The 26,869-nt window shown below is 43.5% G+C and overlaps 1 protein-coding gene across 2 annotated transcripts in view; it reads left to right on the top strand.

Moving 5' to 3' along the window:
* Positions 1 to 26,869, top strand: part of LOC126475447 (glycogen-binding subunit 76A) — a 320,338-nt gene that overhangs the window by 216,880 nt on the left and 76,589 nt on the right. The window contains exon 1 of one of the 2 annotated variants that reach the window (XM_050103310.1): positions 12,891 to 12,977. The exons of the other annotated variant lie outside the window; for it this stretch is intronic. Within the exon in view, the coding sequence (XP_049959267.1) occupies positions 12,916 to 12,977 (62 nt within the window). The 5' untranslated portion in view covers positions 12,891 to 12,915. Of the gene's footprint in view, positions 1 to 12,890; positions 12,978 to 26,869 lie in introns of those variants that run through there. 2 annotated transcript variants of the gene reach the window in all.

Below are 26,869 nucleotides of genomic sequence, written 5' to 3'. Positions count from 1 at the left end.
TGTTGATGGCTCCACTCCAGACGTTCCCTTCTGTGAAGATGAAGATGCCCAGAGCTAAACAGACAGCAGGTCCCCAACAGTAAAGACGACTCTTTTGAAGTCTTCGGTACATCGTTTGCCTTGATGAAACAGGTCCAGGGGATGCTGCGACGTCATTTGCCAGTTGCACTGCAGTACTAAAGCGGTACCGCCGTGCCCTTATAGCCTAATAACGCCCCCTCTTTCTGATGTCACACGTGGTCGGCTCCGCCCTGGTCTTCAGGATACGTTTTCGATCTCTATAAACTGTCGCCTCATCCGAGAAACAACAGAATGATTCACATTAAGTCATCGGGCCATATAAGTTTGCGACTGTCCTGCTCCCATTCTTCCTATAGCCCTCCTCATCAGTGTGTCTATAGGCGTCTTCTCTGTGCCACACTGCACCGTCTGTGACTGTGTACACAGCTACTGTGGATGTGGAACTGCCCTGCAAACATTACTCCGCTTATAGGTGCCCTGATATCATTGCTGGGGTGAATATCCGTTGATCGGAATGCCATATTACGTGCAGAACACGATCGTAAAGGCGTCTGTTGGTGGTTTGTATGATTATATTGTAAATTAGTAACGGGACGGGGAAATAGCGGTTTGTTGCTTTAATTTTGGACGCTAATGTGTCTCAGTTATCCGCCTATTGAGATGCCCTCTGAACAATAGGAAATGAAATACCTCTATATCTACACACAGCAAGGCAACTAACGGTGAGTGGTGGAGGATGCCCCGTGTATCAACATCATTCTATCTCCTTCCTGTTCCACCTCCGAACAGTGCGGAGGCGAACAACTGGGGATAATGTTTGGATTCCCACAGCTATGATTATTTTTCGAAAAATAATACGTTGCCTAATTCTTCGTGGAATGTAGAATCTAGGAATTACGACAGTAAACTTCTCCATAAAGCGCAACGCCCCTTTTCGTAGCGTCGACGGCTGAAGTAGGACCAGCATCACCGTGACGCTCTCGCTCCTACTAAACAAGTCTGGGACGAAACGCGCTGCTCTTCTTTGGATCTTCCCTAGCTCCTTCATTAATCCTACATGGTGAAATTTCCAGACGACCGACCGTCATTCAATAACTCATAGAAAGAACATCTTATCAGTTCCCCATTCGTTTGTTACTGGAACAGAAAATTATATTCGCATGTACACCAACTTTCATAAATATCAACTACCCTCCCCATTCCTTTTCAATCTATCGAACGAGAGGAAATTCGTATTAAACAAACCATTACTGCCGGCCGCGGTGGTCTCGCGGTTCTAGGCGCGCAGTCCGGAACCGTGCGACTGCTACGGTCGCAGGTTCGAATCCTGCCTCGGGCATGGATGTGTGTGATGTTCTTAGGTTAGTTATGTTTAAGTAGTTCTAAGTTCTAGGGGACTGATAACCACAGCAGTTGAGTCCCATAGTGCTCAGAGCCATTTGAGCCAAACCATTACTTGCGAACAGTGTGAAACTGGAGTGGACACGGTTCTGCCGTAACCTTCAGAATCCTGCCGGCCGCGGTGGCCAAGCGGTTCTAGACGCGTCAGTCCGGAACCGCGCGACTGCTACGGTCGCAGGTTCGAATCCTGCCTCCGGCATGGATGTGTGTGATGTCCTTAGATTAGTTAGGTTTAAGTAGTTCTAAGTTCTAGGGGACTGATTACCTCAGATGTTGAGTCCCATAGTGCTCAGAGCCATTTGACCCTTCAGAATCCTCTAGATGCTGATTTCATCAAACGCCTCGAGGTCTATATAGCGAACAGAAGACAGTTTGCGTTGAATAACAGGAGCTGCGAATGAACAAGCATGCTGTATCTGTTTATGTGCAGTACTGATTCATGAATAGAATATCTTGTTCCCCATCAATCTAATCACGAAACCGACAGTTGTGAATTGGGAAGCACTGCTTGTGAAAGGGGAGATGCCGAAACCTTCCACGATAAAAAGAAATCTATTCGTTGAGACAGAAAACGGGTGCGTGTGATTGACGTCCACTCCAACTCGAGCAGCAGCGGAAACGCAGCAGATACCTGATGATCGCAAATGAGCTAAGCTCCTTCCAAGTCTTCGTTGTTCGTCAGTTTCATACCCTATATTCCGGGATGTACAGTTGTTTCAAATGTTTGATGACAAGCAGATTACGGTCTTTTACCACGAGTAAATAATTTTATGCTTGCTGCTGCATCCATTCTGTAACGAATGCTTTTAGGCAAATGATCAGCTCCCAACCTCGCATATTGTTAGTTCACATTAAATGAAATTCTATCGGAGTCTGATATTTGACAGTTAATTCGTATAGGATGCAAAATTTTTAACTGTTTGCGTCATGTCATGCAAAACTAAAGTTCCTTTTATTGACTGCTAGGTCTATTCTATTAAGAATCAACATCCTGTTCCAATTAGACTTAACTTTGTGTACTGTTGTTATGAAGTGAATCTCCCACTAATTACTCAAACTGTGAAAACTAAAAGAAAAAACGGGGCGCTACATTTCCGTATTTCAACAAATGAATGTGCTCGTGTTCGGAAATGATATTTATCTTTCTGCAAAATGATAAGCTAAAGAAGAAGCAACGGGGTGTGAAATGTTGCCCAGCAGCAGGTTTTGATTTCACAGATGCGCGAAGATATGTATATAGAAAAAACTGCCGTTATTTGGTTATCATTTGTTTTTATTTCACAATAAAAATTTCTGCTCTCCTTGTCTGTAAGGTACACATTCGCAGGAATGCTGATCGATCTTTTTTATTTTTCATTTAATTCTTTTAGTAGTTTAGATTTCTATATACTTCTGAGTAGACCACCTATTCACCCATGGGCTCAGTTAAGTTTCCATCGACTATCTGAAACCATTGTATTAGGTAATGTCCTCCTACATTTTCTCAGAAAAAATTTCATTATTATCGTCATTATTAATATCTTCTATTATTCACTTATCGTTCTAAATGGATTAATACTTTATTAATATATAACCGGATAATGTACAGCACAGGACGTAAGTGAGATGCACAGCGAAGAGATTTACGTTCATAAAAAAAGAAAAAAAACTTGCAAATGGTAGAAAATGAAAATGATTTCTATTGGAGAAATTTCTCTTAGAATTCCGATATCGCGAGTAACAACATTGAAATATCAACACTAATTACGTTTGAAGCAACGTGTGCAGAAAGAAATGTTGGCTTTTACATTTTATTGTTTTATTTGTTTTTATCGTATGGCGTCTACGGAAGTAGCCAACATCTTACGAGCGCGTGCTGAAAAGTGATACCTCCGAATTTTATATTCTGTTAATATTGGTTGAGGTGTTACATGTCACGCGTGCTACTCGGTCGACTTTTACGCTCCGCTGACGCAAGCTGCAACATTCTGCCACTAGAGAGCTCTGAATCGTAGCGTGTAACATGGCGGTGTGTAACGTAACAATGTTGGTGGATGAAGAACAGCGAGCTGTAATAGTGTTTCGAATCAGAAGAGTTCCTCTCCTTCAGGACGACAATGCCTTACCACACACGATCGCTGCGACATTTGCAACAGTCTGACGTCTTGGGTTCACTATCATCTATCATCCTCTATAGTGTGACGAGTTAGCCCCATCCGATTTTCATCTGTTTTCAAGACTGAAAGAACACCTTCGAGGATTTCACTTTAATAGTGATGAAGCGGTGCAAGGACAGGCGAGGGTATGGCTCCGTCAACAGGGTCAGACAATCTACAGTGACGGTATCAAAAAACAGGTCTGTCATTGGGAGAATGTGTCTTTGTCAGGATGACTAAGTTGAGGATCTAATATATAGACATAAATAATGAAAATATTCATAGTTTCATTTAAAAAACTTTGAGTTTTCACATAAAAATTCTGAAGCATTACTTTTCAGCACGTCCTGTACATTGCAACATAATGTATACTGGGAATTATAATGCAGTAGCAAAAAGACATGTATTATAAATAAAATATGAAAATACTGAGTGTTTAAAGGTGATTATAATACATAAAAATTAAATGAAATCCTCTTATTATAGATCCCTTCGGTTTTCATTGTATGTATGCTACAGTGCCATGTTCAGTGAGTTCAGGCATTCAGTCACCTCTTTAGCTTCGGATTTTGATGCCAGCAGATCGCCCACTTCCCTTGCAATATGCTGTGTGAACACACTGGCACTATATTCTGTACTATTTGTTTTGGTGAGATGCAGGCAAATTGAGGACTTGCAGCGATTTTCCTCTTACAACGCGTAGCTTTCGTTCTAGCATGACCTGCTATTATTCTGTTCAAGCGCCTCTGTTATTTCCGAGGTAAATGCATTCCTGGAGGTCGTTTGGTTGGAGCTGTGTAGACTGCTTAACTGTGGGTCTGAAAATATGCCCATTCTCACCACCATTGTCTTGTTAGGTCATAGGTGGGTGGAATGTGATTCCAGATAGTTTTACAAGATTTGAAGCTATTATGGCGTAAGGAACTCAATGTATGCTTTATTGGCTGGTATTTTTAAACGTTTTGGGGCTGTGACCTTAGTATCCGTGTATGTATTTATATAAAATGTAATAGTCAGCCAACCGGCTGCAAACAATTTTTTTAAACCTATTAACCAGGTTTCTGTAGTTCTAAGACTATCTTTATCAGAATGGTAAAAAGTTATATAAAATCACATAACAAGTTTAAAATTTCAGCAACAGTACTCTCATCAAATGACATGTTTGAGTTCCATGAGTCAAGAATACAATCATAATAAAAAAGACAGATAATGTGACTCATAGAACTCAAACATGTCATTTGACGAGAGCACTGTTGTTGAAATTTTAAACTTGTTATGTGACTGCATGTAAATTTTATCATTCTGACGACGATAGTCTTAGAAGTATCGAAACCTCGTTAATATGTTAAAAAAATTGTGTGCGACCGGTTGACTGACTATTGCATTTTATGTTTATATTATTGGCAAGTCTTTGGAGACATATGATTGGCCTTGTTTTATGTTGGACCGCCTATAGTTGTCTGACAAGTGGAGGAGGTAGCCATGGAACAAGCGTGGATTTGAGTGTTATTAAGGGGTAAAGGTATTTTCTTACCAGGACAACTCCTGCACCATATAAGAGAGCAACAATCAGCAACAGAATAGACCAGTGCTTGTGGCTCTATGCGCAGTATCTTCGCGTATGATCCCCAGGTTGTTCTGGCAATTTTTCTATTCAAACTGTTTCTGATTTTCAGTTTTTGTCGTGTGGTTTCGAGATGTTTCTTACAGGTGAGGATGCGATTTAGGTCTACTCAAAGATGTTTCGGGAACTGATTGTGTTTTATATTTCTGTTACAAAAAGTAGTTTAGTTGCTGCTTGCTGTAAATGACGGCCTACCACAGAAATCACCACGTGCTAGAGTATAATATTAAGTTAGTAAATCACGTCAGCGAATGTCTCTTACGAGCTTGTATTGAATTACGTATCACAGAATGTGATGTCGGAGGCTGGTGAAGAGAAGGATGCGGGGATTTCCTGGATCACACTAGGACGCCTTCCGGAGTGAGTGTCCACGAGGATAAACCATTCACAACACTTGTGCTAATGCACTCTAGATAACGACTTTCCACGCTGGTAAGCAGGAGACGGAATCACTGGTGGTCGGCATTTGTGCCACATAGAGACGGCGTGTGGCCTGCGGGGTGTCCAGATAGAGGTCTTAATATTAGCCGCGGACGGAAATAGGCGGCCTGGCTGCGGCCAAGTATCATCTCCGTATTGTGTGTGCGCGAGCGCGCGCGCTCCGTTAGGCGAGTGCAAGATTGGTGCACTCATTGTGATTGCATTTGATGTCCAAACTCTCAGAACAGTGCGAAATCAGTACTAGCCTGACAAAAGTATATTAGTGTGGTCGTGAATCCTGCATCTCCCCCCCCCCCCCAAACCCAAAGTCTTCTTCCACTACTGTCGAACAGTCATTGGATGCAGCAATATCTATTAAATATTTAGAAGAGTGCATACGGAATGCGGCCGTGGTGTTGCAGTGGGTGCCGGCGCTGTAGGTTTGTTTACATAAGGAACTGGCCACCCTACGTAAGGGGAAAAAAAAATTGCGTGAAATTTTCGTCAGTAGAATAAATGAGGTGTCGTGACACATTCTCATAGAAATGCTAATGAAAAACGACGAAGAAACTGGATAGATAAGAACCAGGAGGAAACAGTGGATACGACAGCTTCGGGTTGAATCGCGGATAGTGGCAGAGGTATTTTTTGTGTTCCAGTCCCCCCAGAGCGCCCCAGTTGCACCCAGCCTGATATCACTATGAGCACTAGTGGCCTTTCCCGGGTGTTGAAGGCCACCAGGTTGATGGACCCGCACCCTCCCCCTCCTACAGCTGTGGCGATGAAAGGCTGTACTCTGGCTACTGTCAGGCCAATAGCCCGTTCACGAGCTTGTGCTGCAGACGTTCCCTTCACCTTTTATATATATGGAGCGATTCAAAGTGGAATGGTCACATGGGACTAGAGTTGCAAAACTACCATAGGCTACTGTAGACGACCATAAGTAAGCGTAGACTTTGGAAGTTTTCGTAGTGGTCTTGGTCGGTTAAGGCCGTATCTGCGTTACCTGAATGTTAGGTGTGTTGCATACCTATTGGGTGTCACCTCATGTTGATCACTTTGTTTGCAAAATAATGTCTTATTAGAGTGCCCTAGAAACCGGAAGCGGCGACTGTCTAGAAACTAAGGATATACAAAGTACCGCATACGCTACATAACATGTTTGTTATCGTATATAGTTACCCTCCTGTCTGTTATTTAAGGAGAAACTCGTAGAAAAAATACTGTCAATATTTAATTCAGACTTAATTCGAAAATTGTTGATCTTTAACATGAAGCAGAGGGATGTTGTAGTAAAAAAAAAAAAAAAAATTATCACACAGCGCTAGAGAACGCAATTTCCTCAAAGAAAGGTGAAATTGAAAAAAGTGCAAAACAAAAATCTATTGAACATCGGTACAATACTTGGTCGAACTTATGCAAAACATGTTTGTTACTCTTACGCAACTTTTGCATTTCTCAATAGTAACAGTAAGAATTTGTCTTTCCTCATGATGATGAACTTTCTATTACGTAAAAAATAACGGCAATAATCATACACTTTTTTACGTTTATGCATGTAAACTGCACTTGCATGGAAAGTAATTGCTTTGGTTACATGAAAGCGCAGAAGTTAGCGATCAGCTAATTTTTATCACTTACAAATGGAATTTATATTAAGTAAGGATATAAAATACATTATGGCCAACTGTGAATGACGTGCGGTACTAACTACGAGCAAAAACTCACGCTCATGCACACGCAGAGAGAGAGAGAGAGAGAGAGAGAGAGAGAGAGAGAGAGAGAGAGAGAGATAAAAGTCGCCGGCTCACAGTTTCTGCCTTAAAGATTTAAACATTAATTTGTTTCCTTCTCTATCAGTCCTACCATTACTTACAGTGCCATTTATGTATTGTACCAAAACGACCGAACATAGTTTTGGTGGAGTGCAGCTCTACTTAAAGCTAAACGTAGGAGAGAAAGCTGCCAGACTGAGTTTCTTCTGAAGAATCTTCGAGAAGTACAGGGTGATTATAATTATTCTTTTGCTACTCCATCTAGTGTAGATGGAAAACGATTTACCATACGGATTTCCAACTTTTTTAGAACGGTGTTCAGACTGTGCGCTGCAGGATTTGCGTTGTTAGTAGTGTTAGTGTCATGACTTGCCGTTAGGAACCCTTACTGGTACGGCGATGTAAGGTTGAAACACAAGCGTCATTGTGCATTAGAGTTCCAGACGGGCAACATCGGTGTAGAGGGGGCGAGCAGGGTTTTATTCGAAAAGCTGTTGTAACAAAGCAACAGCTACAGTGCTGCTACTCTGCGCTAGTATCGATGCTTTAAAGGAATTAACTGGTTATTTAGGAACTGATCTTGGGAGAAGCCGACTGCAAATTGCACCATAAATTGTTGAAGTAATTACTGTTGCCATGGGTGTGAAAGCTGAACGCAATGTAAGACCTTCAAGCAGTACAAAAGCTGCGTCACGACAGTTGAACATTCCCTGCTCCACCACTCAAAAAGTGCTGCGAACTAATGTGAAACGGCATCTTTAGTGTAGCTCCAGGTTATCGTGGATGCAATTGGTCGTCACATTGAACAGCGTTTGTAACCTTGAACTTCAACATGGTACGTAATTAACAAATGCTACCCTGTCTTGTGGAAATTAAAATCGGGTTCTTTCGATGGTTTATTTGTTATCTCTCTCCTGCTTTTCCTTACAAACGTTACCACAAGGTTGTGTCCTACGACCACTCGTTTCGTGGAGACCTTCTCACGGAGCGAAAGTTTACTTGTAACCACTGCGTACAGTCCGTCCACGAGGGAGGTTGCTTCCAGAAGACTCATTCAATCGTAATCTTCGTACTGCTCGTCACTCTGAGACCCCTGCCATGTAGGACTGACAGAGAAAATAGACGAAATGCAAAGGAGAGCAAAGTAATAAGTGATCTGGCTCTTCGGGCAAACTACACTACTGGCAATTAAAATTGCTACACCAAGAAGAAATGTGGATGATAAACGGGTATTCATTGGACAAATATATCATACTAGAACTGACATGTGATTACATTTTCACTCAATTTGGGTGGATAGATCCTGAGAAATCAGTACTCAGAACAACCACCTCTGGCCGTAATAATGGCCTTGATACGCCTGGGCATTGAGTCAAACAGAGCTTGGATGGCGTGTACACGTACAGCTGCCCATGCACCTTCAACACGATACCACAGTTCATCAACAGTGGTGACTGGCGTATTGTGACGAGCCAGTTGCTCGCCCACCGTTGACCAGACGTTTTCAATTGGTGAGAGATCTGGAGAATGTGCTGGCCAGGGCAGCAGTGGAACATTTTCTGTATCCAGAAAGGCCCGTAGAGGACCTGCAACATGCAGTCGTGCATTGTCCTCGTGAAATGTAGGGTTTCGCAGGGATCGAATGAAGGGTAGAGCCACGGGTCGTAACACATCTGAAATGTAACGTCCACTGTTCAAAGTGCCGTCATTGCGAACAGGAGGTGACCGAGACGTGTAACCAACGGCACCCCATACCATCACGCCGAGTGATACGCCAGTATGGCGATGACGAATACACACTTCCAATGTGCGTTCACCGCGATGTCGCCAAACACGGATGCGACCATCATGATGCTCTAAACAGAACCTGGATTCATCCGAAAAAGTGACGTTTTGCCATTCGTTCACCCAGGTTCGTCGTTGAGTACATCATCGCAGGCGCTCCTGTCTGTGATGCAGAGTCACGGGTAATCGAGCTGATAGTCAATGCTGCTGCAATCGTCGTCGAACTGTTCGTGCAGATGGTGGTTGTCTTGCAAACGTCCCCATCTGTTGACTCACTGATTGAGACGTGGCCGCACGATCCGTTACAGCCATGCGGATAAGATGCCTGTCATCTCGACTGCTAGTGATACGAGGCCGTTGGGATCCAGCACGGCGTTCCGTATTACCCTCCTGAACCCACCGATTCCATATTCTGCTAACAGTCATTGGATCTCGACCAACACGAGCAGCAGTGTCGCGATACGATAAACCGCAATCGCGATAGGCTACAATCCGACCTTCATCGAAGTCGGAGACGTTATGGTACGCATTTCTCCTCCTTACGCGAGGCATCACAACATCGTTTCACCAGGCAACGTCGGTCAACTGTTGTTTGTGTATGAGAAATCGGTTGGAAACTTTCCTGATGTCAGCACGTTGTAGGTGTCGCCACCGGCGCCGACCTTGTGTGAATGAATGCTCTGAAGAGCTAATCATTTGCATATCACAGCATCTTCTTCCTGTCGGTTAATACGCTTCTGCCTTGCCCTCGTCACTAAATTCGAAATTGTGGCTTCCCTTTTACCGTCAGATGTGTGTAAACCGACGGTTTGTGAGCGTGTGGGGAACGTGGTCTCGAATTGTGAATTAGCCTTTAATCAGTTAACAGCATTGCATGACGTAGACAGACAGTGCTCTTCGTAGTAAGGTGCTTGTCATGAGCGTTGCTTCACAGACTTTATCCTTGTGGCTGAGGAAAGCTGAATAAAAATTGATGAGCCGATTCAGAATCGGGGAGATGTGGCTCGCGTGGCGGGCGCAGAATCCTGCCAAGGCATCTGTGGCCGGCGATCACTTTAAGCACCCTTTCGAAGTCACTGACCTGGGAACGGCTCCAGGTCTTGGTGGCTGTAGCGGCATCGATCGCCCGCCTGCGGGTCACCTTGGGAAGACCGCTCCGTCGGAAGCAACGGCTGCGCAAATTGCGAAATACGCTAAACGCCCGCATACTGTCCAGTGTACTTACTATTCCAACGTATATGCAGACTTGTGTTATACAGTGGTGAAACAAGTAACTTCCTATTTTGGATTCAATTCTAATTATATCCAAGAAAAGCAGAGCGATTAGAAAACCTACAGGATGCTCGGGAAAAGTGGCTACAGCTGTAACTGCCATTACAACACAAACATACAAGCTAAAAATATCTTACGTGCACTATAGCCTACATATTGGTCCAGAGAGGAGCACCAACTTTGCTGACATTTAAAACAATTCTCATTTATTCTTCAGTTTCAGCTACCCATTTTTAATTACGTGACATGTTTCGATCTCTCTACATCATCTTCGGATCTAAGTAGTTGGGTCAGCAGCCCGTCTTGTCTTTTATAATCTAGTACTCTATTAGGTTCTGACACAGACTAGTTGCTGATGCCATTGCTTCGATTTGAAGGTGATTTATAGAGTTCGAAGCAAGTCGTGCAACTAAAAATGTGCAGCTGAGACTGAAGGATAAATGAGAATTGTTTCAAACATCTTCCGTTGTTTTCTCTGTCATCTTCTTTTGTGCAAATAATCACATCTCCTAGCTCACGTGACGTCAGATATAAATATATCATTGCCGGCCGGAGTGGCTGTGGGCTTCTAGGCGCTACAGTCTGGAACCGCGCGACCGCTACGGTCGCAGGTTCGAATCCTGCCTCGGGCATGGATGTGTGTGATGTCCTTAGGTTAGTTAGGTTTAATTAGTTCTAAGTTCTAGGCGACTGATGACCTGAGAAGTCGCATAGTGCTCAGAGCCATTTGAACCAATAAACATATCATTACTGATGTTAGTGTTATTGGAGTCGTAATGGTATTTTTTGTGCTGACTTGTTTGATGCAGCTCTTCATGTCAGTCTATCCTGTGCAAGCCTCTTCAGTTCTGCAAAACTACCACAATCTACATCCATTTGAACCTGCTTACTGTCTTCAAACCTTGGTCTCCCTCTGCAGCTTTTATCCCACACACTTCACTCCAGTACCAAACAGACGCGTCCTTGGCGCCTCAGGATGTGCCATGGCAGCCGAACCATTCTTTTAGAGTTTTAGTCAATTTGTGATACAAATTTCTTTTTCCATTTCCATACAGTACCTTCCATTTGATTTTCTATCTATTCTTGTATAAGGGGGCAGTCAAATGAAAACGAGACAGGTGGAAAAAAGTAAGGAAACTGTTTATTATTTCAAAATTAATTGCTATAACTGTTAATACATATATCCCAATTTGAGAAAAGACGGTCAAGGTTTTCATGAAAAAATGCAGATCCGTGATTGTACCCAGACAGAGACCACTCCTTCCGAAGCATATCGACAGCCACAAATTTCTTTCTTCAGGGCTCCAAAAATATGAAAATCCGATGGGGGAATGGAGACTGTGTGGAAGATGGGTAAGGGCTTTCCAGCGGAACTTATGCAACATAGTGGCCTGGCCCATGTGTTGTCAAGGTCTTTCAGACTACGCTGCCGAATTTTCGCTGGGAAGTCTTTACGCATCTTCGATACAGTCTCGATTTCCCCATCCGCTTTTCATATTTTTGGAGCCGTGAAGGAAGACATTCGTGGCTGTCGATGCATTTTGGCTGGGTACAGTCACAGGTCTGCAGGCAACCGGAAATATTTTTTCATGAAGGCATTGACCGTATTTTCTCACAGTGGGATATAAGCATTAAAAGCTATGGCGATTACTTTTGAAATAATAAACAGTTTGCTTACTTTTTTCCATGCACCTCTTTTCATTTGGCTGCCTCTTACAATTTTCAACACTCTTTCTGTAGCAGCACATTCCAGAAACGTCCATTACTTGATTTTCTGAACTGCTTATCTTCAACATCGCACTTCCGTATAAGGCTACAATCTACACAAATGCCTTCAGAAATGACTTCCTAACATTCACATTTATATTCGATGTTAACAGCTTTATCATTTTCAAAAACGTTTTTCTTGCTGTTGTCAGTCTGCATTTTGTATCCTCTCTATTTCAGCCATCGTCAGCTATTTTATTGCCTAAATAGCGAACCTCATAGGCTACTTTTAGTTCTCATTTCCGAATCTTTTCTATCACCATTATCTGTTTTAATTCGACCAGATGTCATTACCCTTATTTTACTTTTATTGTGTTTATCTTAGCTGTTGTAAAGTCACCATTCATTTTGTTCAGATGCTCTTGTTAGTCCTACATCGTCTCTGACAGAATTACATTGTCATAAATTTATACTTCCTTTTCCTGTACTAGGGCAATGGCCTTGCCGCAGTGGATAAACCAGTTCCCGTTAGATCACCGAAGTTAAGCATTGTCGGGGGTGACCGGCACTTGGATGGGTGACCATTCGGGCCGCCATGAGCTGTTGCCATTCTTCGGGGTGCACTCAGCCTCGTGTTGCCAATTGAGGAGCTGCTCGACCGAATAGTGGTGGCTCCGGTCGAAGAAAACCATCGTAACGACCGAGAGAGCGGTGTGCTGACCACACGCCCCTCCTATCCGCATCTGAGGATGACACGGCGGTACACGGCGGTCGGATGGTCCCGATGGACCGCTTGTGGCCTGAAGACGGAGTGCTCACCTGTACTGCTGGTTCGATGTACGGATTGAATATCATTGGAGAAATGCTACAAACCTGGCCCACTCCCTTCCCAACTACTTTTCCCCTCTCACGGCCTAGACGGGACAGAAGATTAGGGTCTAAAGTTGCATCGACATCGAGGTCATAAGAGACGGAGCACAAACTCGGAATATTCCAAGGATGGGGAAGGAAATCGGCCGCGTACTCTCAAAGGAACCACCCCGACATTTGCGAGGATTTAGGGAAATCACGGAAAACTTAAAGCTGCATGTTCAGTTGGCCTTCCATGGGACTAACGACAAACATCCAGACGATAGTCAAATTCTCCTCGAACTTTTTGGATCGTGTTTAGAGTTGGGTCATACGCAGCTGTTGCTATGCGGCGTCCAAGATCACGTAAAGTTGTTAAAAGGGGAGACACACAGACGGAATTTTCCAAAAAACCCCACCAAGAGAAAGCATGCTCCGTGGGATCAGGCGACCTTGGGGACGAGTGGTGCAGTGCGGGATCCATACTTCCTTACGTCCGATCCATCGTTGAGGCAGCACAGTATTAAGAAATGCTCTTAAATGGTACCAGCGCGGTGGTGATTGGTCTTTTCAAAATTAGATTTTCCGTACGTTTTTACAAAAGGAAGATCTCCGACACGTCGGATTACATGATTGCTGTAACCGAACCAGAAACACACCTGTCGGCAACGACATGAACCAAGTTGAGTTTAAATATTGTCGTTTTGTCATTTGGAGCTCATGAGTGGAGCTTTGGGCACTAGAGAATGGAGTTCCAAGTGGAGAGTCTTCTATTTGGGTTCAACACAGGGGTGACAGCAGCGAAGGCAGCGATAAATATTTCCGTGTATGGGAGTAATGCCATTCGACACAGCAAGGCAAGAAAATGTTTTTTTTTTCAATTTAAGGAGATCGTTTTGACATTAGTGTTTTTCCACGTTCAGGAAGTGCTCCGGGATATAATGAAGGTTTTTTAAAAGCATTAACCCGCAATGATCCAAAAAATGGTTCAAATGGCTCTGAGCACTATGGGACTTAACTTCTGAGGTCATCAGTCCCGTAGGACTTAGAACTACTTAAACCTAACTAACCTAAGGACATCACACACATCCATGCCCGAGGCGCAATGATCCACGACAGTGTACTCGAGAACTAGTAAATGTGATGAACTGTGATCATTCCACCATCATGAGACATTTGCATGCAGTGGGGAAGATACAAAAATCGTGTACATAGGTATCGCATGCTCTTAAGTCAAAATCACAAAAAATCAGCGGGTGGCCATACGCTCATCTCTGCTTGCTCGTCATCAGTTGGCTCGCGAACACCGACCATTCCTAATCTGTACCGTTACTGGTGACGAGAAATGACGTCTCTATGCTAACACAAGAAACAGACGGGAATGCTTGAGCCCAAACAAAGCAGCAACTGCCCGTACAAAGATCTGCGCACATCCACAAAACGTAATGTTCTCGTGAAACAGCGACGGCGTGATGTACTGCGAATTGCTTCCCCGAGGTGTAACTGTCACTCCTGACATTTATTGTCAACGACTGAGACGTCTTGCAGACGCAATCCGAGCACAACGGCCAGTATGACTGAGTGAAGCGGCGCTACTGCACGATAAGGCCCGGCCGCGTTCTGCCAGACTCACAAGAAACGCTGAACAGGAGTTGGTATGGGAAGTCATTTCCCACCCACCTCCTTCAGCTGATCTTGCGCCCTCGGGTTTTCACCTTTACCGCGGTCAATCGAACAACCTTCAAGAAACTTCCTTTCTGAATGAAAATGCACTCCGAACATGGTACGACGTCTCAAAACCACGTGATTTCTACAGTCGTGGAACCGGATAGTTTCCCGAGCGTTGGCAGACCAATGTAAACAGTAAAGGAGGATACATTTTTTTTGACTAAAGTCACTGTTATGTGCATCTATAGCGTTTATTAAACTTATAGGAAACCCTTATGAACTTATAAACCAACGCAACATTGCTGAACTTTTAAGTAAATTGCAATGTAATGACTGCAGTTGTGGTCTTCCTGCTCATATCAGACTGGCTTGTAGGATTTTCGATCATAGTGCAGTACGATGTATAAATTCATCCCAGAGATACTTAGATGCAGTCAGGTAATGGATGTGGGCTGATTATTTGTTCTGTCACGCTGCCATTTTGTCAAACAACTCAGTTACGGCCTTCTAGTATTATCGACAGCATGGTTGTGTTAAGAATTAAACAAGTTATTTCGAAATTGATAGAATCTCCAGAAGTGTTTAATAAGTTACGGGATTCACGGTCTACTGCTTTTTGCCCATTTAACCCAAATCATCCGGCGAGAAACAGTCTCACAGCTGCTATCACTAAATTTTCCAACACTCTTCACTAACGGACTGTCATATGGAATTATTCAGGGCAATGTAATGTGATCCTCTCCCATTGTTATGGGTTAAACAGCGTGTCTGTTTTGTATCGTCATAATCACTGGCTAGCGGTCTGTTACAAACCCGTCACAATAAATAGCAATGATACTGGAATCAGAAGTAATAACGATGCCTGTGATGTGACGCATAGTTCGTTAAATACCAGCATTTTAAAAGTTCTAATTCCGTCGGATCAGCATTTCGAGGAAAAGTGCTCTAGTATGAGCCATTTAGTTCTGCAGTCCTAAGAAAATGTCGCGAATGTGAAAACAAGTTGGGAACGGTTGGGTGTCACTCCACCGGTCATATGATGCAAACTAATTGTACGACCTGCTGAAGAAGTGACTGTAGACAATACAGGTAAAATTTCCTTGCTTCCTACGCCGCTCATCTGTATGATCGTCGTTTCGATCCCTCTTCTGCAATCTGCTTCAGGATCTTGTGACTCCCACGATTGACTGAGAGTTCAGTCAATCGCGGACACCGCAAGCTCCTGAAGAAGATTCCAGAAGAGGGGTCGAAACATTGGTTGTATAGAAGAAATATGACAGGACCTAAAAATTCGGACACGAAAGCGTGCAGACTTGCATAAGTCAATACGTTACAGAAACGGAAATAAACTTCAGTTTTTTTCATCGAGCGCACAGTTTCTACTGTTGAACATTTATTATCCTACATTTAAACGATTACAAGTTTGTGTACATTTTATACCAAAACGACGGTTTTGGGGTAAATGTATGTGTGTGTGGACACGTGTGAGAAATACGACTAAACAATTTACGTCACCTCCCGGAAAAGGAATTTCTATTTTCCAAATTTTACTATTATATCTTTTATTATGTGGATATTGTACATTTCTCTGCCTCGTGATGGCTGGGTGTTGTGTGCTGTCCTTAGGTTAGTTAGGTTTAAGTAGTTCTAAGTTCTAGGGGACTGATGACCATAGATGTTAAGTCCCATAGTGCTCAGAGCCATTTGAACCATTTGATATTGTACATAAAGAAAATCTTCAGATTCTTTTGCGTAGTTGAATCACATGCAGTTTGGAACAGCGGACCTGACACAAAAATTATAAAACGGAGAAAATGAATCCTGCTAAATGACTAATATTTAGGACTCTTCAATGAAACTTTGAGGCAAAGCTCTGTTGCACTGATACAACGATAAATTCTTCATAGCCACAACGGTATGACAGCGTATTTACATAAATAAAAGCAGCTACCTTAAGTTTTGACAAGAGCATGTAATCAGGTCCAGTATTTAAGAGAAGTGCTAGTAACTACTCGAAACTCTCTACTTCGTGTGACCTCATTAGCTGAGGAATGTCAAGTAGAAATGGCAGTGGCTACTGTGCTGTACTATATATTTACTCATATATCTGTTGTAGGAAACGTATGTGTTGTGCTGCAAGCTGCAGAATGTAGGGCATTTGCTGCTGCTGCTGCTGCTGCTGCTGCTGCTGCGTGATGACGATGACGATGGTGACGGAGATGGATGGAGGCTCGTTAGGGTAGTCACGTGACTCGCAACCAGCAGAACATATCAGAGGCGGCCATTTGTCGGCTACGGGACTCTTCCGACCATGTCATCAGACTGCGGCAGACTCCAGGAGCAGTTTCGCTCTATTGTCAATGTAGTCTCATTGCTTCAGGCATGACACAACGTGTCAACATAGCGTTTAGGGGAAATTTGGCAGTCAGAGGCTATCTATCCATACACAACACGAAGAACATACTATCGGCGGCGCACGGCACTCAGCAGTTTTCCGGGGGAAAATTTAAGTAGGAGTTCTGAATTGACAGTAACATTTTATGGTTTCGTGCGCGTGATTGTGCAATATTTTTAAAGCTCTGAGAATAATACAACACTGACGTAAAGTTGTATTTTGAAAAAAATGTTCAAATGTGTGTGAAATCTTTGCTAAGGTCATCAGTCCCTTAGCTTACACACTACTTAACCTAAATTATCCTGAGGACACACACACACGCACACGCACACGCACACGCACACACACACCCATGCCCAAGGGAGGACTCGAACCTCCGCCGGGATCAGCCGCACAGTCCATGACTGCAGCGCCCCAGACCGCTCGGCTAATCCTGCGCGGCCACAATGAAATCATTACAGATTGGCACAGGAGTTTTATTTACATATTATGTTTCATTGCTGTGAAATTACTGCGAACTGGTGGCATTTCACTGTCTACGCGATATTTGCTTTATATTGCTAATAAATCTCGCATAAAATTCGTTAGTTGAATAACCTTCTCATCAAACGACATAGGCCATAGGCCGCTCAGCGAAGCAGACGAACAATCAGACTATTTGTTGCTAACCTTAAACGAAAGGAATAACTGTCAATATTAATGCTGTTTTTTACGACCATGTTTTAAATTCCTTTCACTGCTAGTGAGACAGTCTGTTTGCTTACCACGTTTCGACGCAGTTCTGTAGAGTTTTCATGCGTACTCCATTCATATAGGCCGGTGTGCTTTTTCTCTCCCGCTGAACTTTGCAGTATTAGATTTCCAGCTTCCACGTCTTCCAGCCGGTGCGCTTTGAGGTCTTACATGCGCGATGTAGTCTTATGGAATGTCCTGAAATTTTATTCTGTCGATAATTTCTTTATAAAACGAATAACTTTATATTAGTAAAAAATTTTTTCCCTTTCTACATTTGTGTGGTTAATGAGTCAAGTGCGACGTGTGGTTTTAATGTCTTTGAATAGTGCTGACAAAGTTGCTCAGATAATGGTTCAAAAATCAATGTGCACATAATTTGTTAATGTTTAAATTAGTGAACTGAAAAGTTCAGACCTTACCATTCGCATGGATGGCAATAAACACTTTTCAGTGATGCATCCTGGAACATTTGTGCATGTCCTCTGAAGAACAGTGCTTTGATTTCGCTCCTCTTGCAACTGCCATGTTTAAAATAGGCTTGGAACAAGTTATACACTGATTTTTCCCACAGTTTGTACAAGAATGTTTAGCTTTGTACAGAAGATGCAAACGAAAAGTAACAGTATGGCAGTGTTTGTAGAGTAACACAAGATAAGAAAAATGCAGTCGTGATCTATCAGATTTTCTCGGCACGACTGATTGGTGGTATACTTGTGGGCGTTCATCCTAGCCATTGTTTCCATTTCCTGCAGAATATTCAATTACGAAACCAATCGTCTTCTTCAGGTGCTGCTAGTTGTGCTGTTGTGTGTCGCTTGAACACCCAAACAATATTTTACAATGTTGGTAGCTGCTGCAACTCTAAACCAACCTTATTATTTCGTATGTTCGCTTCTTTCCTTGGAAGCTAATTCCACCTTAGTAAAGGATTGAAAAAGTCAGCCAGCCAGTTGAAAAACAAAGGCTTATTAGCCCTTGACCTAGGTTTCGATACTTCTAAAAATATATCCTTCACAAAGAGTGGTCCCTGAAAATGTATGTAACCAGTTACAAAAATTATTTTTACAAACAAAGCAAAACAAAAAATTAACAGAAAATTATTTGCGAGGTAAGCGTACTAATTTTTTACATCACATGATGGTACATCTTAGTATCCGAAGCTCGTCTCGATGACTAAATAAAAGGCTGTTTACCTTTCTAAGATTCGTCTTGCGCTTGTTTTGTTTATGGAGCATCATAAGTGGAGGTATCCTGTGGTTCCTTCCTCTCATCTGTGCCGCCGTGTAACTGTATTTTTTGTCCTATATTCATTGCGTCTTATTACGAAAATATACGCACACAATTCATTAATAATTAAACATGAAGTAACTTTTTTTGGAGGGGGGGGGGGTTTCTACGCAAATAATCCTAACAGGACATATTGGATATAGGACAACAAAATACACTTCCACGACGGCGTAGGCTTGAAGAATATGTCACACAACATTGACACTGACGTCGACATCCGTGAATGAAACGAAACACGTGTGGTCGTCAAACTGCGGCCCACGTTAAGCGTTCTAGCGGCCCACTGTCCACCGCCTATGCATTTAGCAGCTAATTGCCGAATCCAGTAAACGTCAACTAATGTCAAAAGCATATAAAATATTCATGAGTATGCGTCTAGTAGAATTGCCGAGAGAAGCAAATTGTTACCCGCAAATACTACACAATGGGTTTTTGAATATAACACTTCCCACGAAAAGGACCTTTCCGTCTTGTAAAGATGCAGCTGTAATCTCAGTTTGTTTCTTCTCCGCCGACCGCAGACTCTGACGTGCATGGCGTAAGTAGTGCATAAACAAAGTGGCATGTGGGAAAAATATCATTACTATTAAAATTGTAATTACGGAGTATTGGAACGCCACTGACTTTTATTTCTATTCGAAGGAGCAGAAATCAAGAAAAAGATTCTGAGAGCCAGTCCCCCATTATTTATGACAAAGTTTCCGGACGATAAACATCTCTAGAGAACCGCAAATGACACCGTAAAAATCTTCACATGATCTTAGAACTAATACGAGATTAGCACAATCTGGCACAGTATCATCCGAGGTAATTTTTCAACAAACTGTTCCGAGTGTACATGAGATCAGCTTTCATACACAGATTTATGTATTACCTCCTCTGAAACCCATTGTACACTAGTAGCGAGCTATCTTAGCAGTTTGGCGCCTGCCCTCTCTGGGCGCGCTTCTGAGTGGTCCACCGTTCCTGTGGTTATTATGGACTATAGAAGCGAGAAGTTCTCTAGTCAAGAATAACCACTGACAGTAAAAATTTGTCGATAGCATTTCCTGAAGAAATGTGTATGTGATATTGACATTATTACTAACAAGTCATCAGCACGGTTGGAGCTGTATATTAATATTTAAACAGTAAATATAAATAATAAAAGATGCGCTTGATTGCGCCCAGCGTGGTAGGTGAATCCCTAGTGTCTGTCTGTTCCAGTACTATGCGGCTCTTGCTCGCCCGGCCGTTCTCACACTACGAGATTATGTGGCGCGTTTTCCGACGAGTCTGTTTTGTGACACTACCTACTTGCTAGACTCCCATAACAAAGTCCTCCTATAGTGTGCATTAGAACGCAGCAATCAAATGTAATATATGTGACAAGGGACGTGGCGTAAACGGCACAAGCTTCTTAAGAATGCAGCCTTCCTACTCAGTAACAAACAGAAATACGTACAGAGACAACAATACTTTAAGATGTGCTAAATTGTAATTGACGCTGGTGAATTCGGTCGTGAGATAAGTAAAATTAGTCGCCGACCTCCGGGGCAGATAGATAAGCAGCGTGGTAACTGTGGGGGTTGGGGATGTGTGAGGAGGAATATTGCATTGTTTGTATTCCATTATGGACTCGTAACGACCAGCTACTTTTATAAAGATTTTTATACGGATGTAACATGGATTTGTGACTGCACATTACAACGACAGTCATCTTCAAAATGCGGTGGCAAATAACACTAAATTAATTAAGGCTGTTGTAATACAATGCAGTGAGTAGAAGAAAACAGATATTTTATTTATCAAAATTTGTAAGGACTAATACTTTTATTAATGCGTCATTCGCACATACGGTGAAATGAACAACACTTCACCACACACCTATCGTGTCACAACTTTTACCCTGCTCAGACAGGCATCAATGAAACAAACCACAACCAACAAGAAGTGTTCCGAATGGTACCGACATGTAGCGATCAGTATATTGGGACTGCCGGACAACTTCTCGCTTGGGTAGTCTAGAATAATACTATCGATAACAAAAGTGACCAATAATTATGGAACTGCACTTTCCGAGCGTTCTTCAGATTCCAAAGTCCTGTGACATCAATGTTTTATTTAAAATTTACTTAATACCGTACAAATGGCTTAGCACAGACAAGGAAGTTTACCTAACGTGTGTGTTCAGTACGAGTTTATACTTCACATGACAGTTAAGAGCATGTGTTGGCTGTATCTGAGTGAGCCAATCATATCTTGAAGTCTAGCATACGAACTCTACATAATTGCCATCTGCGCGACATGCGCTCTGTTCTGTTACAACTGTCGGTGCGCCGTTACAGGTGGCAACGCACTGCGTCCCTTCCGTCAGCTGACAGGTAAAAAGTAATTTTAATAACATTATGATAACAATACTGTCTAACATTATATTTAAAGATCCCGCGTTTAGAAGACGCAATATGGATTATATACGTTTGAATAGGCGCAAATAAGTGAAAGCCAAAAAAGTTTATAATAGGTCACATTAATTAAATCTATTTTATACATATACTCATTTACCAGGAGTCCGACCCGGTAGCTGAGTAGTCAGCGCGACAGAATGTCAATCCTAAGGGCCCGGGTTCGATTCCCGGCTGGGTCGGAGATTTCCTCCGCGCAAGTCGCCGAAGTGGCGTCATATCGAAAGACTTGCACCCGGCGAACGGTCTACCCGACGGGAGGTCCTAGGCACAAGACACTTACATTTATTTACCAGGAAAGAATAAATACTTATTTGCAGTTGTTGGTTGTAGGGGACTCCATAATCGAATGAAATATATGCTGGAGGTAGTATAGCAGGCCTGCGAAAAGCCGTCTGGTCACCTCAGGGACGAAGCTGGGTGCAGGGGCAGATGAATTTGCCGTTGCAAGGTGAGTGTGTTTGATAGGGGGAGGGTTTTCTTGTCTATCTTCCAGTGCTGACTACTCACAGGCGTGTGCGCCTCGTACAGGTCAGCTATATGGTGTCAATTTCACCCGGAAGTAACATTCATTTATGTTTGTGCGTTAGACAGACCGGCGTTTTCAAACGTGGTACATATTTCTAGCAACGAATTTGAAGTAAAATTAGCGCTATTGCAGCACAACCCAATGAAGAGAAGAAAAATGATATTCAAAACATTTAGTAAATATGTGTGATCGTGTCTCCTATTAATGTGCAACGCATTTAAATATAAGTAAAGTTACTGTTATTAATCAGTAAGTCATCCGCTCACACGAACTACACAAAACACCATCAGCCAATTACAGTCCCACAACTGTAGGGTCGCAGATGGCGGCAGCAATCAGAAGCAGAGAACAGCCGACACTAAGTGTTCAGATGGTGACAATTTTTGACGATCGCTTCTTGTGGGGCAGCGAATAACTACTGGGCCCTTACTGTAGCTAGAGTACTGGGTTCTCATAATATACTAATTTGTATTGGCTACCAGTTAATAATAAGATCGATGAATTTGCGTTTCGAGGTGCCACTCTACAATGTCAGTATTGGATCTTGAACAAAAAAGTTTGATGACTACAGTTACATGCATAATGGGGAAATGGGAAACCGGCGCGTGTTGGTGCTGATGAAAGACGACGTCAAACGCGCCAGTACAGTCCAAGATGCATAGGTAAAGCAGAGCCTATATTTCGGCCTCCAACATACCCTGACCTCAATAGACAACAATTACTAAACCTGCTCACCTCTGTCCAGTCTCGGCACTCAGTTTTAACCTGCCAAGAAGTCCAAATCAGCGCACTTTCCACTATAGAGTGGAAATTCATTCTGGTAACGATCAATGTACAAGGTGACTATTATTGAACTATATGAAATAAAGTAGCCATAACTTCTGAACTGTTTGCGTGAGGACGTTCAAACTGCAAAGTTGGCCGCGTAGCAAGACAGGAATTAGTATGCGCATGTGCAGGACCCTTCTTGTTGTCGGCCATTTGCACGTGAAAATGTCACGGTACAGCGTGCCTGTGTGTATAGCGCTTGTGAAGCCCTGCGAGCTATAACAGCCCAACCGTGACTCAAAGGAATTTTGCGGGCGAGTCCAAGCTGAAAACAATCGGTCAAAGAGTGCTAACAATCAAGAATTTGATTCGCAAGTTTGAGTATGTTCGTGATGACAGTGTTGGCAATGTCGGTCGTCCAAAAAGGTTGAAACCGCCTGAAAACATCTAGAAGACAAGCGCTGTTTTTCAAACCAGCCGGAGTAAATCGGTAAGACGAGCTGCACAAAAGGTGGGTATCAAATTTTCATGTGACTAAGGTTTGGTTTACCGACGAAGCCAACTTTCATTTGGATGGGTTCGTCAGTAAGCAAAATTGGCGTATTTGGCGGAATGAGAATCCACATTCCGCGATCGAGAAGCCTCTCCACCCTCAACGGGTGACTCCGTGCTGTGCAATGTCCAGTCACGGACTAATCGATGCGATATTCCTTGATGGCACGGTGACTACCGAACGGTACGTAAATGTTTTGGAAGATGATTTCATCCCCATTACTCAAAGTGACCCTGATTTCGACAACATGTGATTCATGCAAGCCAATAACGACCACGTCGAAGCAGGAGTGTGTTTGATATTCTGGAAGAACACACTAGGTACTACATTCTGGCTCTGGGGTACGCAAAGCCACTGACATGGGCCTCGATTAGCCGCAATATTCTCCGGATCCGAAGACATGCGACTCCTTTTTGTGAGGTTATATTAAAGACAAGGTGTACAGCAATAATGCCAAAACCATTGCTAAGCTGAAAACAGCGGATCAAGCAGAATTTCGCTATTCCTCTGCTCCACATCATCGCCAATGATGGCAAGCATATCGAACACGTCATAACGTAAATCCGAATACCCGTAGTGACATTTACATGTTGAATAAAGTGTGTGCATGCTGTAGTTTGTAACTAATTTATTTTTTTCCATATAGTTCAATAGTTGTCGCCGTGTGAATAAATATGTGCAGTATGTCGTATGATTCTTTCTGAAGATGGCTCGACGATCCACAACCGAAATACATCAACAGGGAAAGGAGTCGTTGCATTCCCAGAACTTCATGGATCAATGAATAACAATTCTATGCAATAAATTTTAAGAAAATGTATTCGAATCAGCCGAAAACGTGTGTCTCGACTTCCACGAGTATCATTACATGCTCATAGATTGTTTAAATGGGTCGAGCATGAACGCATTGTATTGCATGTGGAATTACAAATTAATAATTTGCGCGAGCACCACAGGTCTGATAGCAACATGAGTAAAATGAGCGGCAAAAGGCCTGACAATGAATAAGGAAATAGGATTAAGATTACGCTGTTACGAACAATGTAGTGAACGTACACTCCTGGAAATTGAAATAAGAACACCGTGAATCCATTGTCCCAGGAAGGGGAAACTTTATTGACACATTCCTGGGGTCAGATACATCACATGATCACACTGACAGAACCACAGGCACATAGACACAGGCAACAGAGCATGCACAATGTCGGCACTAGTACAGTGTATATCCACCTTTCGCAGCAATGCAGGCTGCTATTCTCCCATGGAGACGATCGTAGAGATGCTGGATGTAGTCCTGTGGAACGGCTTGCCATGCCATTTCCACCTGGCGCCTCAGTTGGACCAGCGTTCGTGCTGGACGTGCAGACCGCGTGAGACGACGCTTCATCCAGTCCCAAACATGCTTAGTGGGGGACAGATCCGGAGATCTTGCTGGCCAGGGTAGTTGACTTACACCTTCTAGAGCACGTTGGGTGGCACGGGATACATGCGGACGTGAATTGTCCTGTTGGAACAGCAAGTTCCCTTGCCGGTCTAGGAATGGTAGAACGATGGGTTCGATGACGGTTTGGATGTACCGTGCACTATTCAGTGTCCCCTCGACGATCACCAGTGGTGTACGGCCAGTGTAGGAGATCGCTCCCCACACCATGATGCCGGGTGTTGGCCCTGTGTGCCTCGGTCGTATGCAGTCCTGATTGTGGCGCTCACCTGCACGGCGCCAAACACGCATACGACCATCATTGGCACCAAGGCAGAAGCGACTCTCATCGCTGAAGACGACACGTCTCCATTCGTCCCTCCATTCACGCCTGTCGCGACACCACTGGAGGCGGGCTGCACGATGTTGGGGCGTGAGCGGAAGACGGCCTAACGGTGTGCGGGACCGTAGCCCAGCTTCATGGAGACGGTTGCGAATGGTCCTCGCCGATACCCCAGGAGCAACAGTGTCCCTAATTTGCTGGGAAGTGGCGGTGCGGTCCCCTACGGCACTGCGTAGGATCCTACGGTCTTGGCGTGCATCCGTGCGTCGCTGCGGTCCGGTCCCAGGTCGACGGGCACGTGCACCTTCCGCCGACCACTGGCGACAACATCGATGTACTGTGGAGACCTCACGCCCCACGTGTTGAGCAATTCGGCGGTACGTCCACCCGGCCTCCCGCATGCTCACTGCACGCCCTCGCTCAAAGTCCGTCAACTGCACATACGGTTCACGTCCACGCTGTCGCGGCATGCTACCACTGTTAAAGACTGCGATGGAGCTCCGTATGCCACGGCAAACTGGCTGACACTGACGGCGGCGGTGCACAAATGCTGCGCAGCTAGCGCCATTCGACGGCCAACACCGCGGTTCCTGGTGTGTCCGCTGTGCCGTGCGTGTGATCATTGCTTGTACAGCCCTCTCGCAGTGTCCGGAGCAAGTATGGTGGGTCTGACACACCGGTGTCAATGTGTTCTTTTTTCCATTTCCAGGAGTGTATTATCGTAGCCAAAACAGACACGAATCCAACACTCGCCATAGTTTGAAGAAAGGATTTTAGCGCCAATATCAACTTATAAATATTCTTTATTGAACAACCAGTTTCGATCCAAAGTCCATCATCAGGTTCATAAAAGATTCACATCATGCTAGGCGATATAAACTGAATGGCGTCAAATCTATAGCCCATGAATTCCTCACTGTTGTCAGATAGTAATATAAATTAAATCGTCATTCAGTGCTCTGCTTCATATTATATAAACGATCAGCATTAACGCTACGGAGGCATTCTGCATACAGCAATATTGACGAATTCATGGATTTAAGTACCAGGGTGATCGATCGAGTTGTGTCTAGCTCCCAACAAGAAATTGTGAGAAGATTATTGAAGAGGATTCTGCTGGAACTCAAGGAAAGTAGCTTGATGGTTCAGCGTGAACCGCTGCGAGTGTAGTTGGAGTAACTGCAAGACGGTCCGACGTTCCGCCAAAACGTCCGTTCATTATCTCTGGCAACTCTTCGCCGTAATCTTTTTGAACACAAATATACTCACGCACGTAAGTACAGACTCGTACTGGACCCTTTACTTTGAAAATGGTATAAGCCCATTTGTAGAAAATATTTGTACCGCCCTAACATGATTCTCCGCGAACATCAAATGAGATTGAGCGGTACATCGCTCAGCCTTAATTGCTTCCCAATTATGCTACCTGCAAAACAATAATGTATAATGCATTACGTATCAGCCAGGCGCAACGAACAGCGGTGAATACAATATTTTCCGCGAATCTTGAACGACAGAGCTTTCTGAACATGTTGGATACTGCATAATTTGTTATTAATTTAGCAAACGCCAGTTATTAAAATAGCAGCCTCGGGCGTCTGAATACGATCGCCACCTCACGACGAGAAACACGAAAACCAGCGCTGCCAGAAGAAGTTAAGTATGAATAGCACGCCCTCCGACGGCGAGACTAACATTTATAATGCAGACGTGAACGTGTTAAATATGAGTATAATTA

The sequence above is a fragment of the Schistocerca serialis genome, chromosome 4, assembly GCF_023864345.2.
Source record: "Schistocerca serialis cubense isolate TAMUIC-IGC-003099 chromosome 4, iqSchSeri2.2, whole genome shotgun sequence".
Classification (NCBI taxonomy): domain Eukaryota; kingdom Metazoa; phylum Arthropoda; class Insecta; order Orthoptera; family Acrididae; genus Schistocerca; species Schistocerca serialis.
Note: the sequence above shows the minus strand (reverse complement) of the source record. Positions and strands in the feature narration are given on the sequence as shown.